This window comes from Passer domesticus, chromosome 32 (genome assembly GCF_036417665.1).
Source record: "Passer domesticus isolate bPasDom1 chromosome 32, bPasDom1.hap1, whole genome shotgun sequence".
Lineage (NCBI taxonomy): Eukaryota > Metazoa > Chordata > Aves > Passeriformes > Passeridae > Passer > Passer domesticus.
Window position 1 is genome coordinate 2648540 of NC_087505.1, and position 22723 is coordinate 2671262.

The 22723-nt window shown below is 61.7% G+C and overlaps 2 protein-coding genes across 3 annotated transcripts; both read left to right on the forward strand.

Annotated features, from left to right (window-relative positions):
- Nucleotides 1-42: 42 nt before the first annotated feature.
- On the forward strand, nt 43-14488 carry HCN3 (hyperpolarization activated cyclic nucleotide gated potassium channel 3). Of its 2 annotated transcripts, XM_064401788.1 has the most exons (10): nt 43-700; nt 3069-3498; nt 5614-5775; nt 6207-6425; nt 7246-7392; nt 8526-8766; nt 9515-9679; nt 10714-12693; nt 12782-13169; nt 13258-14488. In XM_064401788.1, the coding sequence occupies exons 1-8, from the start codon at nt 381-383 to the stop codon at nt 11826-11828; spliced, it is 2799 nt and encodes a 932-aa protein (XP_064257858.1). In that variant the 5' UTR covers nt 43-380; the 3' UTR covers nt 11829-12693; nt 12782-13169; nt 13258-14488. The 2 variants fall into 2 exon arrangements, with proteins under 2 accessions (XP_064257858.1, XP_064257857.1); XM_064401787.1 differs by having other exon boundaries at nt 12782-14488.
- A 2963-nt stretch (nt 14489-17451) lies between these two features.
- Nucleotides 17452-22705, forward strand: FDPS (farnesyl diphosphate synthase). Its single transcript, XM_064401554.1, has 9 exons — nt 17452-17645; nt 17727-17867; nt 18482-18562; nt 18642-18764; nt 19552-19640; nt 20187-20259; nt 20998-21075; nt 21607-21741; nt 22385-22705. Exons 1-9 carry the CDS (start codon nt 17505-17507, stop codon nt 22583-22585), a joined length of 1062 nt encoding a protein of 353 aa, XP_064257624.1. The 5' UTR covers nt 17452-17504; the 3' UTR covers nt 22586-22705.
- Nucleotides 22706-22723: the final 18 nt, after the last annotated feature.

Here is a 22723-nt window from a genome sequence, read left to right on the forward strand (position 1 = left end):
CCGCCCCTGCCCGGTTCCTCCGGCGGTACCGGGGCCGGACCGGGGGCGCGTTCTCCTCGCCGCGGCCCCGCCCGCCGGCCCCGCCCCGCCCCGCCCGCCGCGGGGTCCCGCCGCTCCGGTGCCGCCCGGGCCTCGCCGCTCCCCGCGCCGCCGCTCCGCTGCCACCGGCGCTTCCCGGCTGCCGGCTGCCCGCGCCGGAGCGTGCGCAACAGGCGGGCGCCGGCGGAGCTCGGGGAGCGCTCGGTGAGCCAGCGGCCGCGGGCGGCGAGAGAGCGCCCGCCCGCCCGCCCGGGGCCGGGCATGTGCGGCGGGGCGACGGGCAGGGCGCCCGGGCAAGGGCGTTTGAAGGAAACGTGAGGCGAGGCGGCGGCGGCGGCGGCATGGAGGCGGCGCCGCGGCCGAGCCCCGAGCCGCGGGAGAAGCCGCCGGTGCTGGACGGGGAGGCGGCGGGGGCGCCCGCGGGGGCGGCGGGCGCGGCCCCGGCCTCGCCGGCGGCGGCGGAGCGGATCGCGGCGGAGGGCGAGGCGGCGGCGGCGGCGGCGGCGGGCACGTTCGTGCAGCGGCAGCTCGGGGCGATGCTGCAGCCCGCCGTGAACAAGTTCTCGCTGCGCATGTTCGGCAGCCACCGGGCCGTGGAGATCGAGCGGCAGCGGGTGAAGTCGGCGGGCGCCTGGATTATCCATCCCTACAGCGACTTCAGGTGGGACCGGGGCCCCGCGACCCCCGCCCCGGCACCGGCTCCCGGCGCCGCTCCCCGCCGCTGTCCGTGGTGCTGAGCGCGGCGCCGCCGCCGCGGGGGCAACAAGTGCCGGTGGCCGGGGCTCGGCACCGGCCCGGGGAGGCGGCTGCCCCAGCCCGCTCCCGTCTGGGATGATCCCTCCCGCACGGACGGCTCCGTGCTGCCCCAGCTCCCCCGGGCTCCCGGTGCTCCCGGTGCCCGGGGCAGCCCGGCTCCGCCGAGCCGCGGGGCTCCGCTGCCCCGGCCCCCGGGAGGCGGGGGTTGCTGGGCTTTGCGTGCCCTTGCGGCTCCCCCCGCCCTTCTCGGTGCTGTTTTTAATGTGCTCAGGAGCCTCCATCCCCCTGGGAGCCCCGCGGGTGGAGCGGGGCCGGTCACGCAGCGAGGAGCCGGGCCCGGCTCTCGGTGTCACCGGGATCACAGCGGGAGCTCGGGGATGGATGATGTGGGAGGAACTGGGTGTCACGGGGATGTTGAGTCATATAGGGTGGGCTTTCTCCACGGGGAAGGGAGCTGCCAGGCAGGCATCTCCCGCAGCAAGCTGTGACATGGATGATGTCCCCAGCCTGAAGAACACAGCCAGCACCCGCCGTGGCTCCCTGGCACCTGTGGCCATCTCCCCTCACCACCGGGCCCCTGCCTCTCACCGGGTCCACCCCAGCCTGACACCCAGCCCTGGGAGCCCTTTTTTCAGGGAAAGCATCCCAAAGTTTGTGAGCCAGCAGCAGCTTCTGCCAGCAGTGCTGTGCAGGGAGCTGGCAGGTAGACAGGCAGGGGGATTACCCCGGTGTTTATCACATTAGGGAGATACATAAAGGCCGTGGAGATCAGGGCCCTGAGTGCTCAGTCTGACACTCAGTGAAGGACAAGGCCTGTCCTGAAGAGCTTAAGCCTAAAGCTGAAGCGAGAGCTCCAGGCAGGCTCGGGCAGCTGTGGGGACAGGCAGCTTCCCTGCTCAGCTTCTCAGGGCACAGCGTGGAGGTGCAGGAGGCAATTCCTCAGCTGGATCAGGCCCCTTCTGCCTCATTTCCTTGCCTGGCCCAGCAAATCCTGGCCACTGGCAGGAAGGTGTTAATTTGGGAGAGGCTCCTGACCCTGGAGAGGGCTCCTTGCAGCCCTGGGGTCATTCCTGGCCCCGGGGTGGTTTCTGGACCTGACCTTGGGATGGCTCCTTGAGGAGAGGGTGCCTCCCCCTACTCCCCTCAGGCTTTGGTGCTCTCTCTGAAGGAGCCTCTCATGGCACCACAGGCTCCTTTCCTCTTCCCTTTCCCCTTTCCCTTTCCCTTTCCTCTTTCCCTTTCCTCTTCCTCTTCCCCTTCCCTTTCCCCTTTCCCCTTCCCTTTCCCCTTCTCCTTCCCTTCCCCAGCTGCAGAGATCCCAGTATCCATGTCCCACCATGAGTGTGGGTAGGAAATCCCCACAGGTTTCTGCCACCTGTAAAAGCTAGTGTGGATTCACTGGGCACTGAGAGCTGTCCTGAAATCGCCTTTGGAGATTTGAGCCTGCACCCACAGCCAGGGCTGGGACTAACAGGGGATGCCTGGGGACCCCTAAAGCTGGACTTGCTTTCCCAAGGGCTCATGAAGGCTCTGATCGGGGACCCCAGGAGTCGCAAGGCTGGTGGAGAAAGTGGTGATGTGTCTGTGTGAAGAATGAAAACATCCTGGTGGCATTTGCACGTGAACAGGGCTGCTGGCTGTCCTGACATAACCAGCTGCTGCTGGCGTCTCGTGGCTTTCCCTCCAAAGCCTCTGAGCCTGCCCACTCCTAGCTGAAGGAGGTGGATGAGGAGTGCCCTCACCCTGCCCTGCGCATGCTGGCACCTCCGGTAGGGTTGGACCTTCCTCCCACCTTCCCCTGGCAGCAGCATTGTCTCTCCTTGCTTGGCTGCTGCCTGGCTCACCACCGCAGCCTCCCTGATCCTTTTCTGCTGCCCCAGGAGCTCGGCTCTCCGTTTGCATAACCAGCAAAGCTTATCCCAAATCCTGCTAAGCCAACTCGGGTGGTGGCAGGGAGACAGCGGATGACAAGGAGCCTCAGGGGAGCAAAGCCCACATCCTCTCTGAGATCTCCAGGGGGCACATGGCAGCTTTGGGGTGGGGGCAGAGGTGTGCATGCACTGCCCTGCAGTGGAGGGAGAGACAGCCAAGCTCCTACACCCCCCCTTCCCACACAGGGTGGCTTCTGCACCCCACTTCTGCTCACATCTGTCCCAGCCGAGCAGCGGGGTGTCAGTGATGTGTGTGTGTGTCCTCTGCACTGTCACACCCTGACTTTGATCCTGGGTTTGCTGTCTGACTGTGTCCTGCCTGTCCCGCTCTGGCCCCTGCAGGTTTTACTGGGACCTCATCATGCTGCTCCTGATGGTGGGGAATTTGATCATCCTGCCCGTGGGCATCACCTTCTTCAAGGATGAGAACACCCCTCCCTGGATCGTTTTCAACGTGCTTTCAGACACTTTCTTCTTGGCTGACCTGGTGCTGAACTTCCGGACAGGCATCGTGGTGGAGGACAACACGGAGATCATCCTTGACCCTCACACCATCAAAATGAAGTACCTGAAGAGCTGGTTCCTGGTCGACTTCATCTCCTCCATCCCCGTTGACTACATTTTCCTCATCGTTGACCTGGAGACCCAGGTGGACTCTGATGTCTACAAGACGGCGCGGGCGCTGCGCATCGTGCGCTTCACCAAGATCCTGAGCCTGCTGCGCCTGCTGCGCCTCTCGCGCCTCATCCGCTACATCCACCAGTGGGAGGAGGTGAGTGTCTGTCCCTCTGGGAGACCCTCAGGAACCCCGGCCAGCCCTGGGTCAGCAGAAAACAGGGGGGCAGCCCCGTCCGTGGGATCTGGAGGTGGTCTCAGAGCCCCACGTTGGGCGCCAAGCTGCTTCCATCTCTCTGGGAGCCCCTCAGGAACCACAGCCAGCCCCAGGTTGGCAGAAAACAGGGGGTCAGCCTCGCCCATGGGATCTGATCTCAGAGCCCCACGTTGGGGGGCTGTCTCCGTCTCTCTGGGAGCCCCTCAGGAACCCCAACCAGCCCCAAGTTGGCAGAAAATACGGGGGCAGCCCTATCCGTGGGATCTGGAGATGGTCTCAGAACCGCACGTTGGGCGCCAAGCTGTCTCCATCTCTCTGGGAGACCCTCAGGAACCACGGCCAGCCCTGGGTCGGCAGACAGTGGGGGGGCAGCCTCATCTGTGGGATCTGGAGATGGTCTCAGAGCCCCACGTTGGGCACCAAGCTGTCTCCATCTCTCTGGGAGCCTCTCAAGAACCCTGGCCAGCCCTGGGTCAGCGGATAACAGGGGGGCAGCCCCGTCCGTGGGATCTGGAGATGGTCTCAGAGCCCCACATTGGGGGGCTGTCTCCGTCTCTCTGGGTGCCTCCCAGTGAACCCCGGCCAGCCCGGGGTTGGCAGATAATGGTGGGGGCAGCCTTGCCCATGGGATCTGGAGATGGTCTCAGAGCCCCACGTTGGGCACCAAGCTGTCTCTATCTCTCTGGGAGCCTCTCAAGGACCCCGGCCAGCCCCGAGTCGGCAGAAAACAGGGGGGCAGCCTCACCCATGGGATCTGATCTCAGAGCCCCACATTGGGGGGCTGTCTCCATCTCTCTGGGAGCCTCTCAAGAATCCCGGCCAGCCCTGGGTCAGCAGAAAACAGAGGGGCAGCCCCCACAGTGGTGGGACACTCTCTGGTGCCCCGAGGGTGCTGAGGGCAGCTAGGCCAGTCACCTTTGCAGCAGAAGAGACACTGGAGACATCGGTAGAGGGTAAAAGGTGACTCTCAGCAGGGGCCAGTCCAAGGTTTATTGGGAGCTCCTCAGGGAGCCCCACACCTCAGTGGTGCGCCTTGCCCAGAGTAAAACCAAAGGAATCTCAAGGTTACATTTAAAGGGGGGGAGGAAACTGAAGGTAGATACAATTGTTGACCAATAAAGGCCCTCCAGGAATAAAACCTTAGCGATGGACATTTGGGATAGTGTATAAAATAATACTTGGGGGGCTGCCCCCTGGCCTCAGACTAATCACTTGACAATTTGGACCAAAAGTTCTGGATAGAGGGGATGGGATGCTGAGTGACTGACAGAGAGCCAGGGTGGGGATTTGGGGATGACCTCAACCCAGGAGAATGATTACACAGGTAGAGGGAGGGGGTACAAATAGGGGTACACCATTTGGGGAAAATAAGGGGATACAAAATCAAAACTATTACAAAGTATTACGAAGTATAAAAGCACACTACAACAGTGAGAACCCCTCGGGGGTCTCCTTGGGGGTCTCCCAGCTGCAGGGTACAGCTGTCTGGAGGGGCAGAGGGCTCCAAGTGCTGTTCTAGGAGGAGAGTTTCTCTGCAGCTCCACTCCTGCCCTAAAAAATGTGGGTGTTGCTGCCTGTCTTTTATCCCCAGCAAGCCTCTCCTGTGGAAAAGCAGGCTGAGTTAACATTTAGGCAACGCAGCCAAACCTCCACTCAACCCTCACCTCAGCTGGCTCAGAGACAGAGGCAAAAAAGGCTCCCTTGCAAGGATTTATTCCAGCAGGGTAACACAGTCACCCAAGGACAAACCCAGGGAAAAAGAGAATGAACCCCGTGGAGCAGGCAGCTTGTGAAGGGGAAGGGGTGGGGGGCAGAGCTAAGGGGTGGGCAGAGGGGCCTGGCCACCAGGGGTAGGGGGGTGGCCACCAGGGGTACCAAACCAGTGACAGGGGAAGGAGAAACCAGAGGAAGTTGTGACACAAAGTCCATGGGGAAGAGTGTTTATCCCTTTGGGAGGGGTGACTGTGGGAAGTAGTTCATGTTTCCAGGGCTAAGGGCTTGGGGATTGACCAAGTGGGGAGAGTTCATGGGATGCTGCACTGCCCTGTTCCCCAGATCTTCCACATGACGTATGACCTGGCCAGCGCCGTGGTGAGGATCTTCAACCTCATCGGGATGATGCTGCTGCTGTGCCACTGGGACGGCTGCCTGCAGTTCCTGGTGCCCATGCTGCAGGACTTCCCTGAGGACTGCTGGGTCGCCAAGAACCACATGGTGGTGAGTGCCCACACTGAGTGCCCAGACTGGGGTGGTTCCAGCTGGGATCTGCCGTGGTGGGGAGAGGGTTTGGTTCCCTGTCTCTCCACCTGGAGCTGCTGGGAGACGTGCTGGTGAGCATTGTCTCTGTGGTCATAGCAGTGAGACAGGGCAGAGGGAACCTCTGCATCACCTTCCCACCTTGGAGTCAGGGAATCCCTCGGGGAGGGAACAGGATACTGGGGCTCCTGCCTCCTCCCCAGAGCAGGGCCTGGTGCCTCTTTAGGCCTTCACAATCCTCTTCCTGGAGCAGAACTCATCCCTTTGGCCTTGGAGGAACCTTCTTCTCCCTGGGTCTCTGGACTGCCCAGCTCAGGGAGGTGGGACCGGGGGGGTTCAGCTGCCCAGCACCTTCCACCAACCCCTTCATCCCCGCTGTGCCTCGTCTGCAGAATGACTCGTGGGGCAAGCAGTACTCGCACGCCCTGTTCAAGGCCATGAGCCACATGCTGTGCATCGGCTACGGGCAGCAGGCGCCCGAGGGCATGACCGACGTGTGGCTCACCATGCTCAGCATGATCGTGGGGGCCACCTGCTACGCCATGTTCATCGGCCACGCCACCGCCCTCATCCAGTCCCTGGACTCGTCCCGGCGCCAGTACCAGGAGAAGGTCAGTGGGGACAGTCTCAGCTGCCTCGGGGAAAGTATTGGTTGGATATTAGGAAAAAATTTTTCACCAAAAGAATAATAAAGTATTCTTTATGCTCTTCCCAAGGTGGGGGTGGAATCACCATCTCTGGGTGTGTTTAAAGCAAGGCTGGGCATGGCCCTTGGTGCTATAGTGAGTTGAGGTGTGAGGGCACAGGTTTGACCTGATGATCTTCGAGGTCTCTTTCAACCTCACTATTCTGTGATTGTGTGATTATTTCCCGTGGTTCTGCTGTGCTGGGCTCAGGCCAGGCTCTTCACAGGTGTGTCCTTTGTGTCCCTGGACAGGTGACTGTGTGTACCTGATGAGAGACATGGCACTTGGTGCTGTAGTCAATTTGAGGTGTCAGAGCATGGGTTGGACTTGATGATCTTTGAGGTCTCTTCCAACCTCATTATTCTGTGGGTGGGGAGGGAGGGCCTGGGTGCTGAGGGAAGAATCCTGGCACGCGTGGGTCCAGCTCCAGAACCAGCTCAGCACTGAGCTGTGCCCTACTGATTCCAGAGCTTGGGATCTTTGTCCTTGCCACTCTCCCTCGGGGTGCTGCAGGTGGAGCTCAGGCTGCCCACTGAGAGTGGGGCCACACTGGTGTCCATACTGGGGGTCACTTGTGCACAGTGTGGCCCCACCCTGCCCTCTGCCCTGCTCCACCTGCATCCTGAGTGCACAGGCGTGCTGTCCTTCACCCCCTTTGGGTCAGGGCACTGGGGAGGAGGGACAGCTCATGCAGCCACGCGGGTGGTGCCAGCTCAGCCCTGAGTGACTCCCCTTGTCCCCGCAGTACAAGCAGGTGGAGCAGTACATGTCGTTCCACAAGCTGCCCGGGGACACGCGCCAGCGCATCCACGAGTACTACGAGCACCGCTACCAGGGCAAGATGTTTGACGAGGAGAACATCCTGGGGGAGCTCAGCGAGCCCCTCAAAGAGGTGAGGGCAACACTCCCTGCTGTGACCTGCAGGGCAGGGGCTGCTGCTGGCAGGGGCCGGGCTCGGTGGTGGCCCCACTTATTGAAAGAGGATGACCCCTGTGTGGGGAGAAATGATGAGAAGGACTCTATAATATCAGAAGGTTAATTAATTTAATTATTTATACTGTATTATATTACTATAATAATATATATAATTTATTATAATATTCTTATTAAAATATTAAAACTTACTCTTAATTTAATTTTTATTATGTTATTTTTTATTATTTTTATTATTTATTATTATAAATTTTATCATTATAAATTTATTATAATATTCTTATTAAAATATTAAAACTTACTCTTAATTTAATTTTTTATTATTTTATTTTTTATTTTTTATTATTATTTATTATTATAAATTTTATTATTATAAATTTATTATAATATTCTTATTAAAATATTAAAACTTACTCTTAATTTAATTTTATTATAATTATAATTATAATTATAATTATATTATATTATAATTATAATTATAATTAATTATTATAATTAATTATAATATTATAATTATAATAATATAATAATTAAATTATTATAATTATTGTAATTTTATTATTATAATCAATATATCATTATAATATATTATGATATATAATTATAATTATATATTATAATATATTGTTTATAATATATTATATTAATATAATAATAATTTATAATAATGTTGTTCTAATATTTAAAATTATTATTTTAAACTTTATTAACTCTATTTTTATTATAACAATAATTTTATTATTATTTATACTATATTCTATTGCATTACATCCCAACGGAATTTACCAAGCCCTCAGCTTTGTACACAACTGCTCAATATCTCGTGGCTGTCAGCCGACAGTCCCGACATATACACACACTTGGCCCTGACAGGCCAAGGAAACCAAACCCCATCACTCTGGGTAAACAATTTTCACATTGCATTCTACTTCGGCACAACACAGGCACAGCAAATGAGACAAGAATTGTTCTTCCTTTCTCTGAGGTTCAGAGAATGCGAAACCCGGGAATATTCTTGGGAAGAGCTGTGCCTTGCTTTTCTCTGTGGAGAGAAACGTGGCTGCACGCACTGAGCTGCTCCTCACCCCACAGGAAATCATCAACTTCAACTGCCGCAACCTGGTGGCCAACATGCCCCTGTTTGCCAACGCCGACCCCAACTTTGTGACAGCCATGCTGACCAAGCTGCGCTTCGAGGTCTTCCAGCCCGGGGACTTCATCATCCGCGAGGGCACCGTGGGCAAAAAGATGTACTTCATCCAGCACGGCGTGGTCAGCATCCTCACCAAGGGCAACAAGGAGACAAAGCTGTCTGACGGCTCCTACTTTGGGGGTGAGGCTGGGCTGGGGGAGCTGGTGGGCAGAGTAGGGGCCAAAAGCTGCCTGGGGAGTAGAAGCTGGGGCGTGCCTGATGTTTCTGCTTGCTCATCTCCTCCTGCCCAGTGCCAAAGTCATGGCATCCAGTCAGGGTGGCAAAGTCTTCACCCCAGTTCTGGCTGGATGGGGCCAAGGTGGCAAGGGTGGCAAAGGTGGCAAAGGTGGCAAAGGTGGCAAAGTCTTCACCCCAGTTCTGGCTGGATGGGGCCAAGGTGGCAAAGGTGGCAAAGGTGGCAAAGTCTTCACCCCAGTTCTGGCTGGCTGGGGCCAAGGTGGCAAAGGTGGCAAAGGTGGCAAAGTCTTCACCCCAGTTCTGGCTGGCTGGGGCCAAGGTGGCAAAGGTGGCAAAGGTGGCAAAGTCTTCACCCCAGTTCTGGCTGGCTGGGGCACAGGGAGCATCCACTGCTGGCCAGGGAGGAGAGGAGCTCAGAGCAGAACATCTGAGCCAGTTTATAGGATACAGGCACAGCTCTGGGAGGGAAACAGGCCAGGCCATCACAGCAGCCACACCTGGGGGTGTCTCCATGGCCTGGAGGGGGAGAAAACGCTGTGCCTGGCCAAGGAGACAGGCTGTGGGGTCTGCCCCTGCCTCTGAGCCGTGCTCTGCGCAGGGTTTTGGGGTGCTGGGCAGCCCTGGAGCAGGAACAGAGCAGGGAGGGGGCTGGATGGCCGTGTCCCCCTGAGCCAGCCCCGTGTCCCTGCAGAGATCTGCCTCCTGACGCGGGGCAGGCGCACGGCCAGCGTGAGAGCCGACACCTACTGCCGCCTGTACTCGCTGTCCGTGGACAACTTCAACGAGGTGCTGGAGGAGTACCCCATGATGCGCAGGGCCTTCGAGACCGTGGCCATGGACCGCCTGGACCGCATCGGTGAGGAGGAGTGGGGCCCCAGACCCACGGGTGGTGGAGTCACAGAGCGGGGAGGAGGCGATCACAGCGCCCCAAGCCCGTGGGTGCCCTCCTGGAGGACACCCTGGAGTGACCCCATGGAGTGGGTCACCATGGAGTGACCCCCTGGGCTCACCACAGCCACCCCCAGGGCCCACGGGCCTCCAAACCCACTGGTGGTGGAGTCACTGAGCTGGGACAAGTGCCCCAACCCCGTGAGTGCCCTCCTGGAGGACACCATAGAGTGACCCCATGGAGTGTGTCACTATGGAATGTGTCACCATGGAGTGGGTCAACATGGAGTGACCCCCTGGGTTCAGCACAGCCACCTCTACAGCCATCCCCAGGGCCCACAGACCCACAGGTGGTAGAGTCACAGAGCTGGCATGAGTGCCCCAGCCCCGCGGGTGCCCAGCAATGAGGATGATGAGGAGCATGAGGAAGGAGCCTCCCCTCTCTCTCCCCCCCAGCAAGATCCAGGCAGTGGCACAGGTCAGGCTGCCCTGGGAAGATGTAACTGCACTGCACGGTGCCTGCAGTGTTTGGCAGGACCAGCTGCTGGTCCTCACCCTCCCTTGCCTGTGGGGGACAAGCAGGACCCCAGCCCCCCGTCCCTTTGGAGTCAGGACTCTCCTGTTTCGTCCCTGCTGCTTCCACTGCTCCAGTCTGGGCCCTTCCCAGGGTCTTGCTTCCCCTGGAACTCTGAGGTTGTATTGTCCCTTCCCAGGGTCTTGCTTCCCCTGGAGCTCTGAGGTTTTATTGTCCCTTCCCAGGGTCTTGCTTCCCCTGGAGCTCTGAGGTTTTATTGTCCCTTCCCAGGGCCTTGCTTCCCCTGGAGCTCTGAGGTTTTATTGTCCCTTCCCAGGGTCTTGCTTCCCCTGGAGCTCTGAGGTTTTATTGTCCCTTCCCAGGGTCTTGCTTCCCCTGGAGCTCTGAGGTTTTATTGTCCCTTCCCACTGCCACCCTGCCCTCCACACTGTCCCCAAGGGTGTGTGACACTCCTGCCTCCCCTCCAGGGAAGAAGAACTCCATCCTGCTCCGCAAGCGAGCCGAGCACAGCTCGGGACCCCTGAACAACGAGATGATCCAGCAGATCGTGAAGCACGACCAGGACATGGCCCACAACATCCAGGACCTGCAGCAGATGGCGATGGGGCGGGAGCTGAGCGGCAAGCCGGTGATTTGGGAGCCGCTGGTGCACGCCCCGCTGCAGACAGCCGCCGCCACCACCAACGTGGCCATCGCGCTGACCCACCAGCACAGCCTGCAGGCTCACATCTTCCTGCCGCCCTCCTCCATCTCCAGCCCGCTCTCTCCCGAAGCCACCCTGCTCGCCAAGCCCGTGCGCCGCTCCCAGCCCAGCCTGGGCGGCTCCCGGCCCTCCTCGGTGGGCTCTCCCTCGGGAGCTCCGTCCCACCTGCAGACGCCGGCCGCCGGTTCTCCTTCCTCGCCCATGGTGCAGCCGCAGGAGAGCGGGGCGCAGAGACCCAGCGCGGGGGCGCAGCCGCTGCCCCGCGCGGCGCAGAGGGGGGAGATGCCAGCGGGGCCCAAGCAGCCCCCGGGCGGCCCCCAGCCCCAGCTGTCGCGGTCCCGCGGCGCCTCGCTCTCCACCTCGCTGCTGCAGCAAGCGGCGGGCGCTGCGTCCCCCAGCTCCGAGCAGGCGCTGCCGCCGGGGAGAACGCTCCACTACAGCCTGTCCCGAGCCACCGGCTCGCACATCTCGCTCCTGATGCAGCCCCAGCAGCTGGTGAAGCACAGGAGCATCCAGGGGCTGCCGGTGGGGCGGCTCACGCAGGATGTCCGGCTCCTCTCTGCCTCCCAGCCCTCCCTCCCCAACAAAGTGGCCCAGCAAGCCGACGGCAGCTCCTTGAAGCAGGGCAGGAAATCCGCAGGGAACCTGGCCCGCAGGTCCTCGCCCTCGGTGGCCGGACTGCTGGCCAAGCCGTGCGCGGGGATGGGCGGCCAGCCCGCACACCCTCCGGCGGCGCTGGCTCAGCCCGCCCGCTCCGCGCCCGCGCCGCAGTCCCCGGGCTCCGCGACCCGGCCGCCGGCAGCTCCCTCCCGCAAGGGCTCCGTGGCCTTCAGCCCCGAGGTGGAAACGGCGAAGCCCAAACTGCCGTCCAACATGTGAGTCCCTAGCAGCGGGCAGGAGCGAGCCGGGCATGCCGGCGGCGCAGGCGGCGGGAGGAGCGGAGCGCCAGCCCCGCCGTGGCGGAGGGAAAGCGAGGGGAGAGGCACCGGCCGGGGCCGTGGAGGGGCTGTTTGAGGCACGGGGACACGGCAGGGATGGGCACGGGCCAGCCCCAGAGCTGGATGAGGAGGGGGCTCTGCTGGCTGCCCCAAGGGGGTCACCCTGCCCGGGCTCTGCCCCGCTTGCTCATCGCCACCCGTGAGTTCTGCCCTCCTGCCGGAGGCACAGGACAGGTCAGAGCCCTCGCCCAAACCCTGGCCTCTCTGGGGAGCTCAGCTCCCCACAGCTGCCCCTCGGGGGCTGGGTCCCCCACGCGTGTCCCGCAGCCTGTCCTCACAGGCTGGCGCTGGCAGCTCCCCCAGCTCGTCCTGTGTCACAGCAGGGGCTGCCCGATGCCCACCTCGATCCCCAGACTGCTCTGCCCAGCCCCTTTGCCTTTAGGGTGAGGAGGCAGAGGCACACCCGGGTCCTCTGCCCGGGGGGAGGGAAGAGCCCGTGGCAGGGGGGGCCAGGGTCAGCACTGCCCCTTCCCAGAGTGCCAGGACCACCGGGGGGTCCTGGGCAGGGCTGCCCTGGTGCAACGAGTGCCAAGAGGCAGCGCTGGGGGGCAGAGGAGCAGCCCCCCAGTCCCTCTCCCCAGCTGGTGGGACCGTTTTGCCTCAGAGGTGCTGAGTGCCAGCGAGGTTGGGCTGTGCTGCTGGGCAGGGCTCTGCCCACACCCGGGCACGGTGGCTGCCCCTCCAGGGGCCCCATGGGGCAGCCTGGGGGGATTCTGCTGCCTGCAGCTCCAGGAGGATGCTCAGGGGTCACCTGCAGGGACCCCTCTGTGGCTCCAGGAGGATGTTCAGGTCATCTGGGATGACCCTTCTGTGGCCTCAGGAGGATGCTCAGAGGGTCTGTCCAAGGGGACTCCACTGTCTGTGGCTCCAGGAGGATGCTCAGAGGGTCACTTCAAGGGGACCCCTCTGTGGCTCCAGGATGATGTCCAGAAGATCATTTGGAATGACGCCTCTGTGGCTCCAGGAGGATGCTCAGAGGGTCACCTGTAGGGACCCCACTGCCTGCAGCTGCAGGAGGATGCTCAGGGGGTCAGTCCAAGGGGACCCCACTGTCTGTGGCCTCAGGAGGATGCTCAGAGGGTCACCTGCAGGGACCCCACTGCCTGCAGCTCCAGGAGGATGCTCAGAGAGTCATTCCAAGGGGACCCTTCTGTGGCCCCAGGATGATGTCCAGAAGATCATTTGGGATGACCCTTCTGTGGCCTCAGGAGGATGCTCAGGGGTCACCTGCAGGGACCCCTCTGTGGCTGCAGGAGGATGTTCAGGTCATCTGGGATGACCCTTCTGTGGCCTCAGGAGGATGCTCAGAGGGTCACTTCAAGGGGATCCCTCTGTGGCTCCAGGATGATGTCCAAAAATCATTTGGATGACCCTTCTGTGGCTCCAGGAGGATGCTCAGAGGGTCAGTCCGAGGGGACCCCCCTGCCCATGGCTCCAGGAGGGTGCTCAGCCCGGGCTCTGCTCCCCTGCCCTGCGCTGCAGTCTCATTTCCAGCTCTCCTGGAGATGCCAGTCACCGGTGCCACAGGAACAAAAGGCTGCCACAACGAGATGCCAATCCCGGGCAGCGCCCGGGTGACCTGTGGTGCTGTGGGGTCACCCCCTGTCCAACACGAGCCCGGGGTCCCCCCAGATGCCCCACGCCCCCTCTCCAGAGACAGTAGTGTGCAATGTGTGTGCGAGTCGTGGCTCTGCCAAGCAGCCGAGCTCTGCTTCCAGTGTCGCTTCGGGCCAGCCGTGCTCAGTCCCGGTTAGAGTAGCGTCCCCTCCGTCCCCTCCGTGCCGCGCCAGCCGCTTCCCCCTCCCGGGGTCGGGAACCACGGCTTGTCCTCGAGCTCTGGGGCTGAGCGGGGCCCCTCCGGAGTCCCCAGCGCAGCGGGCGAGGTCTCGTTCCCCGCGGTCCTTCCCGCAGTGAGGTGTCCGGGAAACACGACCCTTCAGCGCCCCGTTCTCCACCCTCGTGTCTCGGGGCGTCGGGAGCAGCGCGGAGCTGCCCTGGGAGCACCAGCCCACCGGGAATCCCCAGAGGGGATGTCCTGCACTGCCTTTTCCCATGGATCTCACCCGCCCTGCCCTGCTCACCCCCTGTCCCGCTCCATCCATCCCCGGCTCGGTGTGTCCCCATCGGGAGGGACCTGCAGGGAGCCGCGGTGTCCCACGTCCCCGGGCTGTGTTCCCACTGCGTGATGTCGATGTCTTAGCGGTCATCCCAGCGCCCCGCAGAGCCTGCGGGCCGGCTCGGGCAGCACCGAGCTGCCGCTGCCCAGCCCCGTGTCGGGAGCCGGAGCCACCGAGCGCTCCCGTCCCCGGGGCCCGGTGCCCACCCCGGGCCCGGTGCCCACCCCGGGGGAGGCTGCAGGGGCCGGGGGTGCGAGTTTAGCCACCAAAGACCACGATCCTCCACCCTTGCACTCGCGGCAGTCCATGTACAGAGCTTGTAGTTTTCATATCGCAGAGAATTTAAGAGCGTTTTTTTTTCCTTTTTTATTTTTTGGTCCTTGTACATAATGGGTTTAAATAATAAAGAGAGATTCTGAGCTGGTTTGGGGGAAAACTCCTTCTGCGCCTCCTGCGGCCCCACAGCTCCCTGCCCGAGGATGGGGAAGGTCAGGGGGATGCTGCAGCACCCCAGCTCCAATCCTGGCCTTCTGCAGAGCCGGGAAACCCTCGGGAGCCACCGAGGGGCCTCCCCCAGCCCCACAGACCCGGGTGGCGTGGCAGGAGCCCGAAGGCGACAGGTCCCCTCCCGCGCACCGCGGTGCCTTTGGGCCCTGGGCAGATTAATGTTTAATCTCGGGTTACTTTCCCCTTCCATCCCCGCTCCCTGCATTGCCGGGGGGATGGGCGGGTTTGATTCCGCCTGATTGCGGAGCAGCGCTCAGGCATTAACGCGATTAAACGAAGGTCACACGGCGCAAGGTGCGCCGGGGCACCGCTGCGGCACCGGGCGCGGCTCTCGGGGCACAGCCGTGCCCGGGCCGCCCCTCGGCACCGGCACAGCCCCCCCAGGCGGGACGCGGTGGCTGGCAGGACGCGGTGGCTGGTGGCCACCGCGCTGTGCCCTGCCCGGGCCCGCCACCGCAGCCCCGCGTTACCGGGGCAGCCCTTCCCCGTTACCGGAGCAGCCCCTGCCCGTTACCGGGACATCCCCGGCCCGCAAGCCCTGAGTTACCGGGGCAGCCCCTGTCCATCACCGGAGCAGTCCCTGCCCGTTACCGGGACAGCCCTTGCCCGTTACCAGAGCAGTTCCTGCCCGTTACCGGGGCATCCCCTGTCCATTACCGGGGCAGTCCCGGCCCGCAGCCCCGTGTTACCGGGGCAACCCCACTTCACCGGGCAGTCCCGGCCCGTTACCGGGCAGTCCCGGCCCCTAGCCCCACGTTACCGGGCAGTCCCTGCCCGTTACCGGGCATCCCCGGCCCCTAGCCCCACGTTACCGGGCAGTCCCTGCCCGTTACCGGGCAGTCCCGGCCCCTAGCCCCACGTTACCGGGGCAGTCCCTGCCCGTTACCGGGCAGTCCCGGCCCCTAGCCCCACGTTACCGGGGCAGTCCCTGCCCGTTACCGGGGCATCCCCGGCCCCTAGCCCCACGTTACCGGGCAATCCCTGCCCGTTACCGGGCAGTCCCGGCCCGCAGGACGGTGCTGGCGGTGTCCCCCCCCCGCTCCCCGCAGGAATTAGGCTCGGTGACACACGAAGAGCTCAGCGCTGATTAGCGGTTTCTCTCTAATTTGATTATTTCAGATTACACCGCAGCCAGCCTGATTAAGGGGGCGCAGGGCAAAAAGAGCATTTTTTTTGGGAATGAATTCCAGCATATTTCCTCTCCCTATTCCGACACTCTTCCATCCGGTTCGTGTCCATCGGCGGGGCTGGCGGCCGAGGCACAGGGACCCCGGGTCACGGCGGAGCCCCGCCCGGGGCTGGGGGCGAAGCCCCGGGACGCGGGGGTCCCGCAGAGCCCCGGAGGTGCGGGCAGAGCCCCCCGCCCGTCCCCGCTCCCCCTCCCCAAGGACACCCGGGCTGGAACCGGAGGCTCTGCCCCGAGCCCCCGCGCCCCGGCGCCGGCGGGAGGGGGATTAGAGGGCACCACAGGGGGATTAATTAACGCGGGCGAGCCGGGATTAGGGGATTCGGGGCGGGAGCCAAACTGCGGGGCGGGGAGCAGCGGGATGGTGTCACCGCCTGTGCCCGGCCCGGGTCACCCCTGCGGCGTCCCCTCGAGGGTCCCGGGACGCCCCGGAACCCGCACGGGCGTGTGGGGAGACCCACCCGCCACACCGGTACTGCGCCCCGTTCCTGTGCAGAGACAGCACCCAGCCCGGCTCTGCACCCCGAAACTGCCCTGCACCCCAAAACTGCCCTGCACAGCACCCAGCCCGGCTCTGCACCCCGAAACTGCCCTGCACCCCAAAACTGCCCTGCACCCAGCCCGGCTCTGCGCCCCAAAACTGCCCTGCACCCCAAAACTGCCCTGCACCCAGCCCGGCTCTGCGCCCCAAAACTGCCCTGCACCCCAAAACTGCCCTGCACCTAGCCCGGCTCTGCGCCCCAAAACTGCCCTGCACCCCAACACTGCCCTGCACAGCACCCAGCCCGGCTCTGCACCCCGAAACTGCCCTGCACCCCAAAACTGCCCTGCACAGCACCCAGCCCGGCTCTGCACCCCGAAACTGCCCTGCACCCCAAAACTGCCCTGCACCCCAAAACTGCACAGCACCCAGCCCGGCTCTGCACCCCGAAACTGCTCTGTGCACCAAAACTGCCCTACACCCACCTCGGCACTGCACCCCAAAACTGCCCTGCACAGCACCCACACCGGCTCTGCACCCCAAAACAAACTGCTGTGCACCCACAGAGTCTGCAGCACACCCCACACCCGCCCTTCACCCCATAACCGCTCTGCACCCCATAAGTGCTCTGTACCCCATAACTATCCTCCACCCTATAACTGCTGTGTACCCCACACCTGGCGCTGCACCCCACACCTGCGCTGTACCACACCTGCCCAGCGCCCCACAGCCGCCCTGCAGCCCACAGGCCGCCCGGCACCCCACACCGGCCCGCACAGCCCCGTTCCGCCCCACACCGGCCCGCACGGCCCCGTTCTGCCCGGTTCCAGAGCTGTCCCCGGCCGGGTCCCGCGCCCCCGTTCCGCTCCCGGTCACCGGGCACGCCCCGCCCCAAGCCACGCCCCAAGGCCACGCCCATACGCTCACCACGCCCCCGCGCCACGCCGGGCACTCGCTCCATTCCCCCTCTCCACCAATCACCGGGCTCGCTCCCGCCCCCGCCGCGCTTCTATTGGCTCAACCGCCTTGGGCTCATCCTCGCGCGATAAAACGGGCCAATGGGCGCTGCTCCAGCCGCCCGCCCGCCGGCCCGCCCCCGTGCGCGGGGCACACTGGGAGTTGTAGTCCAGCGGCGCGCGTAACAGCGGCCGCACCCGCGCCTCGGGACTGCGCGTCCCGGCGTGCCCCGCGCGGGGGGCGGGGCGGGGGCGGGGCCGGGGCGCTGAGGGGCCGTGAGGCGGCGGCGGGGCCGGGAGAGGCGGCAGCATGAGCGGCGATGGCGGCGGGGCCCGGGCGGCGGCCGAGCGCCAGGAGTTCGCCGCCTTCTTCCCGCAGATCGTCCGCGACCTGACGGAGGACATGCTGGGCCACGCGGAGGTGGGAGACGCCGTGGCGCGGGTGAAGCAGGTGAGAACGGGAAGGGGCCGGCGGGACCGGGGCTTGGGAGAGGGAAGGGTCAGGGCTGCTCACCGGGCTGCGCTCCCGCAGGTGCTGGAGTACAACGCTCCGGGCGGGAAGTGCAACCGGGGGCTGACGGTGGTGGCCGCGTTCCGGCGGCTGGTGGAGCCCGAGCGGCAGGACCCGGAGAGCCTCCGCCGAGCGCTGGCCGTGGGCTGGTGCATCGAGCTGGTGAGAAGCGGGACCCCCTCCTCACCCGGGGCCGGGACCCCCTCCTCACCCGGGGCCGGGACCCCCTCCTCACCCGGGGCCGGGACCCCCTCCTCACCCGGGGGCCGGGACCCCCTCCTCACCCGGGGCCGGGACCCCCCACCCTGGGGCCGGGATCCCCCTAAGAGTGGGACCCCCCCTTGTCCCACCCTGAGGGTAGGACTCCCGCCCTGGAGGATGGGACCCTCGGGGGTGGGACGCCATGGGGATGGAACCCTTGGGGGATGGGACCTCCCCTGAGAGTGGGACCCCCCTCCCCCCGACCCTCCCTGGAGGATGGGACCTGTGGGGGATAGGACCCTCTGGGTATGGGGACCCCCTCTGTGGGCGTGGGACCCTTAGCCCCGGGAGGATGGGATCCCCATGGGATGGGACCCCCCCTGGAGATGGGAGCTGTGGGGCATGAGACCCCTTCTGTGGGCACGGGACCCCCAGCCCCTGGAGGTTGGGACCCCCCCCTGGGGCTGGGACCCCCCGGGGCTGGGACCCTCTCTGGGAAGGGGCCCCTCGGGGCATGGGAACCTCTGGGTCTGGGAGCCCGGGGGTCCCCCCGTCCCTCAGGCAGCCCCCCGCAGTTCCAGGCCTTTTTCCTGGTGGCCGACGACATCATGGACGCGTCGCTGACCCGCCGGGGGCAGCTCTGCTGGTACAAGAAGGTGAGGGGGTGCTGGCGGCTGGGGGGTGTCCCCGGGGGGCAGGAGCCTTTGGGGACACCCCCGTGCCTCGCTGCTGCAGGAGGGCATCGGGCTGGACGCCGTCAATGACTCTTTCCTGCTGGAGTCCTCGGTGTACCGGCTGCTCCGGAGGTACTGCGGGCAGCAGCCCTACTACCTGCACCTGCTGGAGCTCTTCCTGCAGGTGAGCCTGCCTCCCCGAGCCTTGCTGAGTTCGGGGGCTCTGGGCATGTTTTCTGAGGTGTTCCTGATGTTCCTGGGCACGCCCTGCCTTTAGAGGCAGGGGAGCTGAAGCAGGATTTGGGCTCTGCACTGAGGGGTTGGGATGTTCCTGGAGGGCTGGGTGAGTGAAGTGTGGAGTCACAGGCTGCTTTGGGCTGGATGGGACCTTCAAGATCATTTTGTTCCACCCTGCTGCCATGGCACTGTCCCAGGCTGCTCCAAGCTCTCTCCAACCTGGCCTGGACACTTCCAGGGATCATGGGGCAGCCACAGCTTCTCTGTGCCAGGGCCTCACACCCTCACAGGAAGGAATTTCCCCCATATATCCATCCTAAATTTCCCCTTTTCCAGTCTGAACCCCTTCCTGTTGTCCTGTCACTCCAGTTCCTGATGAGCAGTCCCTCTCCAGCTTCCCTGGAGCCCCTTCAGGCCCTGCAGGGTCTGAGGTCCCACCCAGGCTGAACATTCCCAGCCTGGCTCCAGTCCTTCCCCTATCCCAGGTGCTCCCAGCCCTGTCCAGCCTGGCCTTGGGCACTGCCAGGGATCCAGGGGCAGCCACAGCTGCTCTGGTACCTGTGCCAGGGCCTCACACCCTGCCAGCCAAAATTCCTTCCCAATATCAAAATCAGTGATCACCATCACCCTGTATCTTATTCTCCCCATGCAACACACCCTCCTCTTTGTTTTTTACAACCCCTCTGAGCACAGAAAAGCTGCAGCAGGTCACAGATCCTTTCTTTCCCCTGCAGACAGGCTACCAGACCGAGCTGGGCCAGACTCTGGACCTCATCACTGCTCCCGTTTCCCAGGTGGACCTGAGCAGGTTCAGCGAGGAGCGGTACGGGGGCAGAGCCGGGGCTGCTTTTGGGGTGCCCTGCACAGACAGCCTGGGGCTGCTTTTGGGGTGCCCTCCATCCCTGCCCTGCAGAGTGTCACCTTGGGGCTGGTTTGTGGGGTGCCCTGCAGAGACTCAGCCTGGGATTGGTTTTTGGGCTGCCCTCCAGTCCCTACATTGGAAAGGATGGCCTTGGGGCTGGTTTTTGGGGTGCCCTTCAGTCCCTACCCTGCAGAGGGTGGCCCTGGGGCTGGTTTTGGGGTGCCCTGCAGCCCCTGCTCCCCCTGGGGCTGGTTTTTGGGGTGCCCTGCAGAGACTTAGCCTTGGGGCTGGTTTTTGGGGTGCCCTGAGGAGGGTGGCCTGGGGCTGGGTTTTGGGGTGCCCTGCAGCCCCTGCTCCCCCTGGGGGTTGGTTTTTTGGGGTGCCCTGCAGCCCCTGCCCCCCCTGGGGCTGGTTTTTGGGGTGCCCTGAGGAGGGTGACCTGGGGGTGGTTTTTGGGGTGCCCTGCAGCCCCTGCCCCCCGGGCTCAGCCTGGTTCCCCTGGCACAGGTACAAGGCCATTGTGAAGTACAAGACAGCGTTCTACTCCTTCTACCTGCCCGTGGCTGCAGCCATGTACATGGTGAGTGCTGGGAGGGGCCTCACCTGCTGCCAGCCTGGCCGGGGACAGGTCCTGGAAGGCTCCATCCCCAGGTCCTGGAAGGCTCCATCCCCTGGTGGTGGAAGGATTTACTTTTTCCCTGGTCCTGGAAGGATTTATCCCATTTCTGGTTCTGGAAGGTTTGATCCCCAGCTCCTGGAAGGCTTTACTTTGTCCCTGGTCCTGGAAGATTTAACCCCAGGTCCTGGAAGGCTTTATCCCTTTTCTGGTCCTGCAAGGCTTTATTTTAGCCCTGGCCCTGGGAGGCTTTGTCCCTTTTCTGGTCCTGGAAGGCTTTACCTTTTCCCTGGCCCTGGAAGGCTTTACTTTAGGCCCAGGTCCTGGAGGGATTTATCCCATTCCTGGTCCTGGAAGGCTTTACTTTATCTGCAGGTCCTGGAAGGATTTAGCCCCAGGTCCTGGAAGGCTTTACTTTTTCCCAGGTCCTGGAAGGATTTATCCCATTTCTGGTCCTGGAAGGCTTTACTTTAGCCCCAGCTCCTGGAAGGCTTTATGCCAAGGTCCTGCAAGGCTTGATCCCATTTCTGGTCCTGCAAGGCTTTATTTTAGCCCTGGCCCTGGGAGGCTTTATCCCTTTTCTGGTCCTGGAAGGCTTTACCTTTTCCCTGGTCTTGGAGGGCTTTCTCCCCAGGTCCTGGAGGGCTTTTTTCCAGGTCCTGGAAGCCTTTTTCATCCCTGTTACTTCTCCCCTCCCCTCAGGCAGGCATTGATGGCAAGGAGGAGCACGAGGACGCCAAAGCCATCCTGCTGGAGATGGGAGAGTTCTTCCAGATCCAGGTAGGAGCTGTCTCAGGCCCCGGCTGCTTGTGAGCTGTAGGAATGTGCCTCCTGTTGATGAGGTGACAAAACTATCCTTTGTCCTCCTAAAAAGGAAAGAAACTCCGAAGTTTCTTCCATTGATTGAGTGAAAAGCCACTTCATAAAACTTTGGGGATTTCAGACTTAAGGATAGCTAATTAGACAGAAGCCAGAAGGTCTCAGGCAATTTTATTAGATTTATTTAGAAAATATTTCTTTAGAAAAGAAGTGAACAAAGAAACTAATTGCTTTTGTGAGGTGTTTCACCAGGGGCAGGAAAGCCTCTTGCACCTGGATCAGTTTTTCTGGTTGTTATTTTGCCTTTTATGAAACCTTTTTGTTTCCAACACCACACCAGAAGCCATCCTGCTGGTTTTTATGCCTCCAGAGGCAGCTGAGCTCTCTTGGGTGTGTTCTAAACCTCCAAAAGCTCATGGGACTCGGCTCAAAGGAGCTGGTAGAACAGCCAGGGGCTGCCTGTGGCACTCAGGCCGTGGCATTGGCACACAGGACGATTTCCTGGACTGCTACGGGGACCCAGCCGTGACAGGGAAGGTTGGCACTGACATCCAGGACAACAAGTGCAGCTGGCTGGTGGTGCAGTGTCTGCGCAGGGCCACGCCGGAGCAGAGGCACATCCTGCAGGTAAGGCAGCCCTGAGCTGCTCCCTTCCCTGCACTGTCACACTCCTGCCCTTCCCAAGGAGCACAGGGGGCTCCAGATGTTAAAGGGAATCTTCTCTTTCTGAGGTGAGTGCAGTGTGGAGCTTGACAGAGCTGGGTGTGCACCTGGAGGGCCAGGAGCTGTCACCTGGCTGGGAGGAGGAGGGTGAGAAGAAAGAAAAGTGTTGGGGTGTTTTTGTGAGGGTCCCAGGACGAGGGAAGAAATGAGTCTGACTCCATATTTCGTAGGGATATTATGATATTATGTTAAAATAAATTATATTAAAAAATAAGGAATACATCAGAAGGCTAAAAAAAGGATGAATAATAAAAACCTGTGACAGACCAGAGAGTCTGACACAGCTGGACTGGGTTTGGTCATGAAGTAAAAACAATTCACCTGGAACCAATCAAAGGTTCACCTGCCACATTCCAAAGCAGCAAAGCACAAGGAGAAGTCATCAGATAATATTGTTCTTCTTTTCCTGTGAAGCTTCTCATCTTCCCAAGAGAAAAAAATCCTAGCAAAAAGATTTTTGCTAATATCATAGGAACAAAGAGAGAGAACAAAGCTCCTGGCCCGTGCGCTGGGATGGGCCCTGACTCACCCCAGGGTTTTTTCTCAGGAGAATTACGGCTGCAAGGAGCCCCAGAAGGTGGCGAAGGTGAAGGAGCTCTACGATGCGCTGGGCATGCCCGCGGCGTTCCGGGACTACGAGGAGAGCAGCTACCGGCGCCTGCAGGAGCTGATCGGCAAGCACGCCCGGCGCCTGCCCAGGGACATCTTCCTGGACCTGGCCCAGAAGATCTACAAGCGGCAGAAGTGATGGAGGGGCCGGGCAGGGGCTGGAGCTGCTCCCTGCCCTGGAGAGGGCGCGATGGGATGGTCGGGGGGGGGTTCAGCCATCTCCCCCCCGGCCGTGTGTCAATAAACATAAATTATTGTATTTGCGGCGCTGCCTGCT